At 50.1% G+C, this 12,505-nt stretch overlaps 1 protein-coding gene across 4 annotated transcripts in view; it reads left to right on the top strand.

Annotated features, from left to right (window-relative positions):
* Positions 1-12,505, top strand: part of pde2a (phosphodiesterase 2A) — a 541,714-nt gene that overhangs the window by 397,195 nt on the left and 132,014 nt on the right. For all 4 annotated transcript variants that reach the window (XM_087988442.1, XM_087988444.1, XM_087988443.1 and 1 more), the window contains 2 exons: positions 1,271-1,382; positions 5,745-5,784. In XM_087988442.1, the coding sequence (XP_087844568.1) occupies positions 1,271-1,382; positions 5,745-5,784 (152 nt within the window). The remainder of the gene's footprint in view (positions 1-1,270; positions 1,383-5,744; positions 5,785-12,505) is intronic.

Below are 12,505 nucleotides of genomic sequence, written 5' to 3'. Positions count from 1 at the left end.
TCATTCATGGGAGGGTTCATCACTGGCTAGACCAGCATTTATTGGATAACTGCAATTGGAGGCCAACCACATTGCCATGGGTCTGGAGTCACATATAGGTCAGATCAGGTAAGGATGGCAGATTTCCTTCCCGAAAGGACATTCGTGACCCAGATGGGCTATCCTACCGGACAATCAACAACCAATTCATAGACAGCAGACTTTTTTTATTGAATTCAAAGTTCACACTCTGCCACAGTGGTTGCAAACCTGGGTCCCCAGGACAGGACGTGGGTCTGTGGATGAACAGTTCAGTGATAAAACCACTAGGTCATGGAGGTGATATAGCCGAGGATCAATCAGTTGGCCCTGAGGATGAGAGGGTAATCCCATGATGATTGGCCGAGGAAATTGAGCCAATATTCTCTGGAGTGAGTGAGAGGTGAACTCATTAAGACATACGGGATTCTGAAGGAGCTTGACAGGGTCGATCCTCAGAGATGATATCCTCTGTGCAGTGAATCTAGAACATGGGCTGGGGTGGGAGTGCCGGGGTGGGGGCAGTCAGACGTTCAGGAAAGAGAGCTGATCATATTGGCACGCTTGCCTTCATTGGTCAGTGCATTGAGTATAGGGACTGGGAGGTCATGCTGCAGCCGTGTACGGGACATCGTTGAGGCCAATTTCAGAATTCTGCTTTCAAATCTGGTTGACCTTCCACAGGAAGGATGGTGTGAAACTTGAAATGGTTTAGAAAAGATTTACAAGGATGTTGCCAGGGTTGGAGGATCTGAGCTACAGGGAGAGGCTGAACAGGCTGGGGCTGTTTTCCCTGGAGCATCGGAGGCTGAGGGATGACCTTATAGAGGTTTACAAAATTATGAGGGGCATGTGTAGGATAAATAGATATGGGTGAGTTGGACTGAAGGTCTGTTTCCGTACTGTGTGACTCTATATATATATATATATATATATATATATAGAAATCTTCTGACAAAGCGTTGTAAATCGTTGGAATTCTTAACCCAGAGAGTTGCAGATACTATTCAAAATGGGGGTACACAAATCTTTGGTCTATTGGGGAGCCCAGGGGATAAAGGGAGTGGGCGTCAAAGTCAGATTGGAGACGAAGATTGGCCAGGATTGGGTGAAATGATACAGCAGGCTCAATGGGCCGAATGGCCTTCTTATGCTCTGATTTCTGGTGTGTTTGTCTCTTTGTTAAAGTTAGAAAATTATTTGCAGCAATATGTGTAAACAACCCAACAATATGTCTCATCTTCCCCTGCAGTTACACGGAACTGGATGAACACAAGATTCGGCATTGCTTTCGGTACACCGCAACGGTCCTGACCAGCACCATGTCTGTTCAGAAAGAGCGCAAACTGAAGATCGAATGTCAGGTAATGTGACTGACAGGCGCAGAGCTTAAACTCGCACTGCCTCGATCCATACTCCCAATACAACGCTACCCCTCTCCAACACATGGACACAGTTCCACTCTGGAAGCTCAGCTGCAGCTCATGAACAACTCTCACATCGGGGTGTCAGAGGGTTGGTGGCAACGTGCGTCTTCCAGAGGCTGGTGAACAAAACCAGGTTTGAGACACAAATTCAGCTCAATGCTGAGGGACTGCTGCACTGTCGGAGGGTCAGTGCTGAGGGAGTGCCGCACTGTCGGAGGGTCAGTGCTGAGGGACTGCTGCACTGTCGGAGGGTCAGTGCTAAGGGAGTGCCGCACTGTCGGAGGGTCAGTGCTGAGGGACTGCTGCACTGTCGGAGGGTCAGTGCTAAGGGAGTGCCGCACCGTCACAGGGTCAGTGCTGAGGGAGTGCCACACTGTCAGAGGGTCAGTGCTGAGGGAGTGCTGCACTGTCAGAGGGTCAGTGTTGAGGGAGTGCCGCACTGTCGGAGGGTCAGTGCTGAGGGAGTGCTGCACTGTCAGAGGGTCAGTGTTGAGGGAGCGCCGCACTGTCGGAAAGTCAGTGCTGAGGGAGTACCGCACTGTCGGAGCGTCAGTGCTGAGGGAGTGCCGCAGTGTCGGAGGGTCAGTGCTGAGGGAGTGCCGCACTGTCAGAGCGTCAGTGCTGAGGGAACGCCGCACTGTTGGAGGGTCAGTGCTGAGGGAGTGCCGCACTGTCAGAGCGTCAGTGCTGAGGGAACGCCGCACTGTTGGAGGGTCAGTGCTGAGGGAGTGCCGCACTGTTGGAGGGTCAGTGCTGAGGGAGTGCTGCACTGTCACAGGGTCAGTGTTGAGGTAGCGCCGCACTGTCGGAAAGTCAGTGCTGAGGGAGTGCCGCACTGTCAGAGGGTCAGTGCTCAGGGAGTGCCGCACTGTCAGGGTCAGTGCTGAGGGAGTGCCGCACTGTCGGAGGGTCAGTGCTGAGGGAGTGCTGCACTGTCAGAGGGTCAGTGTTGATGGAGTACCGCACTGTTGGAGCGTCAGTGCTGAGGGAGTGTCGCACTGTTGGAGGGTCAGTGCTGAGGGAGTGCTGCACTGTCGGAAGATCAGTGCTGAGGGAGTGCCGCACTGTCGGAGGGTCAGTGCTGAGGGAGTGTCGCACTGTTGGAGGGTCAGTGCTGAGGGAGTGCTGCACTATCAGAGGGTCAGTGCTGAGGGAATGGGCCCTGTCGGCGGGTCATTGCTGAGGGAGGGCCGCACTGTCGGAGGGTCAGTGCTGAGGGAGTGCCACACTGTCAGAGGATCAGTGCTGAGGGAGTGCCGCACTGTCGGAGGGTCATGCTGAGGGAGTGCCACACTGTCACAGGGTCAGTGCTGAGGGAGTGCCACACTGTCGGAGGGTCAGTGCTGAGGGAGCGCCGCACTGTCGGAGGGTCAGTGCTGAGGGAGTGCCACACTGTTAGAGGGTCAGTGCTGAGGGAGTGCCGCACTGTCAGAGGGTCAGTGCTGAGGGAGTGCAGCACTGTCGGAGGATCAGAGCTGAGGGAGTGCCGCACTGTCGGAGGGTCAGTGCTGAGGGAGTGCCACACTGTCAGAGGATCAGTGCTGAGGGAGTGCCGCACTGTCGGAGGGTCATGCTGAGGGAGTGCCACACTGTCACAGGGTCAGTGCTGAGGGAGTGCCACATGTCGGAGGGTCAGTGCTGAGGGAGCGCCGCACTGTCGGAGGGTCAGTCCTGAGGGAGTGCCACACTGTTAGAGGGTCAGTGCTGAGGGAGTGCTGCACTGTCAGAGGGTCAGTGCTGTGGGAGTGCAGCACTGTCGGAGGATCAGAGCTGAGGGAGTGCCGCACTGTCGGAGGGTCAGTTCTGAGGGAGTGCCGCACTGTGGGAGAGTCAGTGCTGAGGGAGTGCCACACTGTCGGAGGGTCAGTGCTGAGGGAGTGCCGGACTGTCGGAGAGTCAGTGCTGAGGGAGTGCCACACTGTCGGAGGGTCAGTGCTGAGGGAGCGCCACACTGTCGGAGGGTCAGTGCCGAGGGAGCGCCACACTGTCAGAGGGTCAGTGCTGAGGGAGTGCTGCACTGTCAGAGGGTCAGTGTTGAGGGAGCGCCGCACTGTCGGAGGGTCAGTGCTGAGGGAGTGCCGGACTGTCGGAGAGTCAGTGCTGAGGGAGTGCCACACTGTCGGAGGGTCAGTGCTGAGGGAGCGCCACACTGTCGGAGGGTCAGTGCCGAGGGAGCGCCACACTGTCAGAGGGTCAGTGCTGAGGGAGTGCTGCACTGTCGGGGGGTCAGTGCTGAGGGAGTGCCGCACTGTCGGAGGGTCAGTGCTGAGGGAGTGCCGCACTGTTGGAGCGTCAGTGCTGAGGGAGTGCAGCACTGTCACAGGGTCAGTGCTGAGGGAGTGCAGCACTGTCACAGGGTCAGTGCTGAGGGAGTGCCACACTGTCGGAGGGTCAGTGCTGAGGGAGTGCCGCACTGTCGGAGCGTCAGTGCTGAGGGAGCGCCGCACTGTCGGAGGGTCAGTGCTGAGGGAGTGCCGCACTGTCGGAGGGTCAGTGCTGAGGGAGTGCTGCACTGTCAGAGGGTCAGTGTTGAGGGAGCGCCGCACTGTCGGAGGGTCAGTGCTGAGGGAGTGCCGGACTGTCGGAGAGTCAGTGCTGAGGGAGTGCCACACTGTCGGAGGGTCAGTGCTGAGGGAGCGCCACACTGTCGGAGGGTCAGTGCCGAGGGAGCGCCACACTGTCAGAGGGTCAGTGCTGAGGGAGTGCTGCACTGTCGGGGGGTCAGTGCTGAGGGAGTGCTGCACTGTCGGAGGGTCCGTGCTGAGGGAGTGCCGGACTGTCGGAGAGTCAGTGCTGAGGGAGTGCCGCACTGTCGGAGGGTCAGAGCTGAGGGAGGTCGCACTGCCCGAGGATCAGTGCTGGGGGAGTGCAGCACTGTCACAGGGTCAGTGCTGAGGGAGTGCTATCCCTAATACCACCCATCTTCTCTCTGTATCCCTTTTTGCGTCCCACCCATTGTCCTCTTGAATCCCTTGAGGTCACCTGTTGTTGTCCCCATGGAGAAATATCTATCTTAGAATACTGGAGAAACTCAGCATGTTTGGCAGCATTTGTGGAGAGTGAAACCAAGCTAACGTTTCAAGGCCATTGTGACTTTCAGGGTAAAAACAAGGACTGCAGATGCTACAAAACAGAGTCTAGATTAGAGTGGAGCTGGAAAAGCACAGCAGGTCAGGCAGCATCCGTGGAGCAGGAAAATTCACGTTTCGGGCAACTTCCTGATGAAGGGCTTTTGCCTGGAACGTCGAATTTCTGTGTGTGTGTGTGTGTGTGTGTGTGTGTGTGTGTGTGTGTGTGTGTGTGTGTGTGTGTGTGTGTGTGTGTGTGTGTGTGTGTGTGTGTGTGTGTGTGTGTGTGTGTGTGTGTGTGTGATAGAGAACGTGTGAGTGAACATCAGCGGATATGTGTGTGCGAGTGTGTGTATATAACTAGAGTGTGTGGGAGTGACAGAGGGTAAGTGTGAGCAAGAGAGTGTGTCAGTGATTGTGTGTGAATTTGAAACCTGTGTTTGCTTCAGGGAGGTTCAGAAGCAGCTTTGATGTTCTGCACCTCTGGATGGCTGCAGTCAAAGCTGGGAAATGTGCGTCATGACTCCTATTCATATCTTGTGATTGATGACACCGGAGGGATAGTCAGTGAGACAACGAAAGAGAAGGAATAAATGTAATAATATGGAACTAAAATAGAAATTGCTGGAACAATTGAATACAATTTGAGTTCCAGGAGAAGTTGAATAGGCCGGGATTATTTCCCTGGAACACAGGGGGACTGAGGGATGACTTCAAGAGGCATGAGAGGCATAGATGGGGTAGATAGAGGATAGCTTTTCCCGAGGGTAGGGGAGTCTAAAACTGAGGGCATAGGTTGAAGGTGAGAGGGGAGAGATACAAAAGGTCCAGAGGGGCAATCTTTTCACACAGAGGGTGGTGAGTGTCTTGAACAGGCTGCCAGAGGGAGTGGTGGAGGCGAGTATGATTTTTTTCATTTGAGAAACAGGGGTATGGAGGGATATGGACCTAACAGGCAAATGGGACTAGTTTAATTATGAAAGCTGGCTGAAGGGCCAGTTTCCAGTCTGTAGATGCCTCTGACTCTAATTCAGCAGATTTGGCAGCAACAGTGGAGAGAAAGCAGCATTGACATATTGAGTCCAGTTACCCTTCTTCACTGGAATAATAATATGAAAGAGCTGTGTTCATTAACGGTGAACTCTGGATTGATGTCTGTTTGCCCATTGACCATACTAATCATCGAACTGTTACTAAAACCCGTTCTCTTTCTCTCCCCCTCTCTCTACAGGCCTTACTTCAAGTTGCCAGGAACCTCTTCACACATTTGGGTAATTAAATCCTGTTTTGTCACCCACTCATATGAAAGGGAATTTTAAAAAAAGAAAACTTAATAGTTCATGGTAATCCTGATCAGAGATGGAAAATTCCAAAAGTCTTGGGTGGGCCAACAGTGAGAGAACAGCCATGCACGGCTAGCCAGGGTATTGGAGGTGGGGGTGTGTGTGTGAACGAGTAATGTCCAGTGTCTGTCGCCATGATGTGGAGGTTCCGGTGTTGAACTAGGGTGGGCAAGGTCAGAAGTCCCACGACACTAGGTTAGAGCCCAGCAGGTTTATTTGAAACCACAAGCTTTTGGAGCACAGTCCTTCATCAGGTGACCTGGCTTCACCAGCGCTCCGAATGCTTGTGATTTCAAATAAACCTGTTGGACTGTAACCTGGTGTCGTGGGACTTCTGACAGTATCTGTAGGATTGACCACCGCGCTGGTTAGAATCCCTACAGTGTGGAAAGAGGCCATTTGGCCTTGTGAGTTTGCACTGACCCTCTGAAGAGCATCCCACCCAGATAGAACATAGGACATAGAACATTACTGCGCAGTACAGGCCCTTCGGCCCTCGATGTTGTGCTGAGCTGTGGGACCAATCTGAAGCCCATCTATCCTGCACTATTCCATTTTCATCCATATGTTTATCCAATGACCATTTAAATGCCCATAAAGTTGGCAAATCTACTACTGTTGCAGGCAGTGCGTTCCATGTCCCTACTACTCTCTGGGTAAAGAACCTACCTCTGACATCTGTCCTGTATCTATCACCCCTCAATTTAAAGCTGTCTCCTTGTGCTAGCCAACACCATCCGAGGAAAAAGGCTCTCCCTGAACACCCTATCTAACCCTCTGATTATCTCATATGTCTCAATTAAGTCACCTCTCAACCTTCTTCTCTCTAACGAAAACAGCCTCAACTCCCTCAGCCTTTCCCTATAAGACCTTCCCTCCAAACCAGGCAACATCCTGGTAAATCTCCTCTGCACTCTTTCCAAAGCTTCCATATCCTTCCTATAATGCAGTGACCAGAACTGTACACAATACTCCAAGCACGGCCGCACCAGAGTTTTGTACAGCTGCAGCCTGACCTCATGGCTCCGAAACTCAGTCCCTCTACCAATAAAAGCTAACACACCGTATGCTTTCTTAACAACCCTATCAATCTGGGTGGCAACTTTCAAGGATCTATGGACCTGGACACTGAGATCTCTCTGCTCATCTACACTCCCAAGAATCTTACCATTTAGCCCAGTATTCTGTATTCCTGTTACTATCACCTCACACTTTCCCGCATTAAACTCCATTTGCCCCTCAGCTCAGCTCTGCATCTTATCTATGTCCCCCTGTAACCTGCAACATCCTTCAGCACTATCCACAACTCTACCGACATTAGTGTCATAAATCCACCACCCCATCCTAACCCTGCACTTCCGTTGACTAACCCCATGTAACTTGCACATCCCTGAACACCAAGAATTTTCCCACTGACAATGGTCACCCTAAGATTCTTAAACTCAGATTTATTTTGGAGTTAAATTGTCACAGTAGGATTTGAATCTGGGTCCCCAGGACATTACCCGTGGAAGCTTTGGAAAGGGTTCAGAGCAAATTTACTAGCATGTTGCCTGGTATGGAGGGAAAGTCTAACAATCCAGAGATAATCCCATGATGCCGTCATCTCCTTACAGAGGCAGAGTCTAAGACAGACCCTGGGGACTTGGGTTCGAATCTTACCATGGAGTTTGAATTCAAATAAAAAGCAAAATCTGAATTCAGAGTCGAACAATGACTGTGTAACCATTTCCAATTGTTGGAAAAACCCATCTGGTTCACTAACGCCCTTTACAGAAAGACATTGGCCATCCTCACCTGGTCTGACTTATGTGAGATGAGGAGGAATTTCTTCCCTCTGTGGGAAGTGAATCTGTGGAATTCTTTACCACAGAGGGCCATCGAGGCTGGGGCATTGAGTCTCGTCAAGGCTGAGAGAGGGGGATTGTTAATCGGGAAGGGAATCAAGGAAGAAGGCAGGAAAGTGGAGTTGGGGATTATCAGACCAGCCGTGATCTCATTGAATGATAGAACAGACTCGATGGGCTGAATGGCCTGCTCCTATGTTTTATGGTTTATGGTTTGGAAGGTGCTGCCAGGGGATCTTTGGTGAGTTCCTGCCGTGCACTTTGTAGCTGGTCCGCACTGCTGTTGTGAATGTTGGTTATCAGTGGTTAGTGTTAGTTGATGGTGAGACCCCCTCTGGGATATTGTGGGAGATACGGCTGCCTTTTAGTTTGTGTTGTATTGCGTTTGTCAGTCACATATTGTTTAATTTAAGTTATTTTTGTTCCCCTACATTGTAGCTGTCAAGAGGCGGATAAAATTTGATTTATTATTCATGTTATGCTAATACCTTACCACTCTGATAAATAATAACATCATTTCCACCTGATTGTTATTGAAAGCTCTTTCTGTTCTTCAAACTGCCTGGGGCTGTTTGCCTTCATATTGTATAACATTATAAGGGGCATATTGGTTGCAATGACATTGATGTATACGGAGCTATCGCTGTAGAGAGGGAGGCGATGGGCTAGTGGTGTTATCACTAGACACGCCATCCCAAGACCCAGAGAATGGTCTGGGGGCCCGGGTTTGAGTCTTGCCATGGAGTTTAAATTCAATTTAAAAAAGGAAAATCTGAATTAAAAGTCTAATAATGGTTGACTGTGTAACCATTTCCAATTGTTGTAAAGCCCCATCAGGTTCACTAATGTCCTTTAGAGAAGGAAATCTGCCATCCTAACCTCGTCTGACCTACACGTGACTCCAGGCACACAGCATTCTGACTGATTTTGAAATGCCCTCTGTAGGGCTGAGCAAGGGCAATGATGGAGGGGCAACATACGTTTGCTGAGCTATACATACAGGTGCCGTATGGAAATACGATACTGCGGCTATTCCCGAAACCTGTTTCCAGGAAGGGCAAGATCCATGGAGGAGATGTTGTGAAACTTGAAAGGGTGCAGGAAAGATTTACTAGGACGTTGCCAGGGTTGGAGGGTTTGAGCTACAGGGAGAGGCTGAACAGGCTGGGGCTGTTTTCCCCTGGAGCGTCGGAGGCTGAGGGGTGCCAGGCAGGAATAGGATGAATACTCAAGAGTAATAAAGTTTAGGGTGAGAGGAGAAAGATTTAAAAGAGACCTTAGGGGCAACTTTTCCACACAGAAGGTGGTGCGTGTATGGAATGAGCTGCCAGAGGAAGTGGTGGAGGCTGGTACAATTGCAACATTTAAAAGGCATCTGGATGGGTATATGAATAGGAAGGGTTTAGAGGGACATGGGCCAAGTGCTGGCAGGTGGGACTGGACTAATTTAGGATCTTTGGTCAGCATGGAAGAGTTGGACCGAGGGGTCTATTTCTGTGCTGTACAGCTCTATGACACTATTTGGTGCTAAGTATTCTCAGAAAACATAGTGTTGAGGAGAGATGAGGAAGTGAGGTGAGTGTTGATTATGGAGGACTGAAGACGGGATGCCTGGGAAGGGACAAGGATGGGATCTGATTGACTAGAGTTAAGGACATTACATTGCCTAGTCCAGACAATAAGTCATCAGCTAGCGGGGAGAATGTAGAGGAATGAATTTGCAAATTAAACACAGAGAGGTTTAAACACCGTAGAGTAGGCGATGTGAGGAAACATGTTTTCCCCAGAGGGCGGTGGGAATCCGGAGCTCGCTGCCTGTGAGGGTGGGAGGGGCAGAAACCTTCATCACATAGAGGAAGGATTTAGATGGGCACATTTGAGAATTGGGGGGAGGGGAGGGTAGTGCAGGTTTAAAAGTAATTGGCAAAAGAAGCAAAAAGTGATGAGGAAACCTTTCTCCACACACATGAGTAGTTTGGGATGCACTGCCTGATAGGGTGGCATGGTGGCTCAGTGGTTAGCACTGCTGCCTCACTGCACCAGGGACCTGGGTTCAATCCCAGCTTTGGGTGACTGTCTGTGTGGAGTTTGCACGCTCTCCCCGTGTCTGTGTGGGTTTCGTCTGGGTGCTCCGGTTTCCTCCCACAGTCCTAAGATGCACAAGTTAGGCGGATTGACCATGGGAAATTCCTGAAGAAGGGCCTGTGCCCGAAACGTCGAATCTCCTGTTCCCTGGATGCTGCCTGACCTGCTGTGCTGTTCCAGCAATAAAGTTTCAACTTTGATCTCCAGCATCTGCAGACCTCACTTTCTCCATGGGAAATTGTCCGTAGTGTCCAGAGATGTGCAGGCTGGGTGGGCTAGCCATGGGAAATGCAGGGTTACAGGGAAGGGGTGAAAGGTGTTTGGTTTGGGTGAGATGCTCTTTGGAGGATAAGTGTAGACTTGATGGGCTGAATGGCCTGCTTCCACATTGTAGGGCTTCTATAAATCATCTCAGAATAAAGGGGCCTCATTGAGAGATCATATCAAAAGCCTTTTGAAAATCCAAATCCACTGTTTCTCTTTAGTCTCCTAGTTACATCCTCAAAAAAAACTCCAATAGATTTGTTGAGTATGATTTGCCTTTCTTAAACCAATGGTAGTTTTGACCAATCCCGTTAATGTTTTCCAACTGTTGTATTATCACGTCTTTATGAACACACTCAAGCATTTTCCCCACAACTGGTCTGTCATTCTTTGCTTGTTATCTCTCCCTTCTTTTTTTTACAATAGTGCGGTTAGATTTGCCACTCCCTAATCTGTCAGGAACTTGGTGACTTGGTGATTCCTGAAGAAGGGCTCATGCCCGAAAAGTCGATTCTCCTGCTCCTTGGATGCTGCCTGACCTGCTGCGCTTTTCCAGCAACACATTTTCAGCTCTGATCTCCAGCATCTGCAGACCTCACTTTCTCTGACTTGTCAGCCAATCAGCTTCTTCACCCTTTTATCTCCTGTGGGATAAATGATTTTGATCATTCAAAATCTGCATTCTTGTGTTTGTCCTGATGGGTGCAAGACAGGAGCCTTCAACAATGTGTCCCTCCTTTGCATAACAATTATGAAACACTTGGACATTGTGTTACCGAAAGGGCTATAGATCAAGAGCTAGAAACAGAAAATAGGTGCAGTGTAGGCCATTCAGCCCCTCGCGTCTGCTCTGTCATTCAATATGATCATGGTCAATCATCCAACTCAGTCCCCATTCCCACTTTCTCCTCATACCCTTTGATCCCTTTCGCCTGAGAAATTACATCTAACTTACAAAGACAGATAGCACCGAGGAGGTGGGGAGGTTGCAGAAGGATTTGGACAGGTTGGGAGAGGGGGCAAAGCGGTGGCAGATGGAGTACAGTGTGGGAAAGTCCGAGGTCATCACTTTGTTAGGAAGAATAGAAGCATGGGCTATTTTTTAGCTGAGGCGAAAATGCAGAAGTCTAAAGTGCAAAGAGCTTAGGGAGTTCTAGTCCAGGATTCTCTCCAGGTTGAATCAGTAGTTAGGAAGGCAAGTGCAAAGTTGACATTTATTTTGAGAGGACTTGAATATAAAAACAGAGATGTACTTCTGAGGCTCTGTAAAGCTCTGGTCAGACCACGTTTGGAGTATTGTGTGCAGTTTTGGGCCCCATATCTCAGGGAGGGTGGACTGGCCCTGGAGCGTGTTCAGAGGAGGTTCATGAGAATGGTCTCAGGAATGAAAAGCTTAACATATGAGGAATGCTTGAGGACTTTGGGTCTATACTCAGGGAGTTTAGAAGAATGAGGGGTGATCTAATTCTAACTTACAGAATACTAAATGGCCTGGACAGAGTGGATGCTGGGAAGGTCTTTGATAGGAGAGACTAGGACCTGAGGGCACAGTCTTAGAGTAGAGGGAAGACCCTTTTAGAGCAGAGATAAGGAAAACCTTCTTCAGCCAGAGAGTGGGGAATCTATGGAATTCACTGCCACAGAAGGCTGTGGAGGCCAGGTCACTGAGTGTATTTAACACGGAGTTAGGTAGGTTCTTGAGTATCAAGGGGACCAAGGGTTACAGGGAGAAATTGGGAGAATGGGGTTGAGAAACGTATCAGGGAGGAGAAAGTGAGGTCTGCAGACGCTGGAGATCAAAGCTGAAACTTTATTGCTGGAACAGCACAGCAGGTCAGGCAGCATCTAGGGAACAGAAGATTCCACGTTTTGAGCACATGCCCTTCTTCAGGAATGAGAAACGTATCAGCCATGACTGAATGGTGGAGCAGACTAGATGGGCTGAATGGACTAATTTCTGCTTCTGTGTCTTATGGTGTTATGGTCTATCTCCTTCTCAAAAATACTCACTGTTTTAAGGTCAGCTTTTTCTGTGGCAGAGAATTCCCCAGGCTCCCCACACTCTGGGTGAAGACATTTCTCCCCCATCTCAGTCTGAAATGGCCTACCCTATATCCTGAGACTGTGAGCCCTGGTTGTGCACTCCCTGTCAAGTGGGAACATCCTTCCTGTATTTACTTTGTCTAGTCCTGTTAGAATGTTATAGGTTTCTTTAGGCTCCCCCTCATTCTTCTAACCTCCAGTGAGTATAGTCCTAACCCATCCAGGCTCTCTCCACACGTCATTCCTATCATGACAGGATTCAGTCTGGTAAAACTTTGCAATCCATCCAAAGTCAGAGCATCCTTCCTCAGATCAGGAATGGGTTTGGACCAGAAATCTTCCTTTCTTTCAGTCTGCATGGACTGGATGGATCAAATAGCCCCCGTAGTGTGTGTATGTGTGTGTATGTG

The sequence above is a fragment of the Chiloscyllium plagiosum genome, unplaced genomic scaffold (assembly GCF_037043375.1).
Source record: "Chiloscyllium plagiosum isolate Xiang-an unplaced genomic scaffold, Cpla_swu_hap1 HiC_scaffold_6, whole genome shotgun sequence".
Taxonomy (NCBI): Eukaryota; Metazoa; Chordata; class Chondrichthyes; order Orectolobiformes; family Hemiscylliidae; genus Chiloscyllium; species Chiloscyllium plagiosum.
The sequence above is the reverse complement of the archived record's forward strand: the minus strand, read 5'-3'. Positions and strand labels throughout refer to the sequence as shown.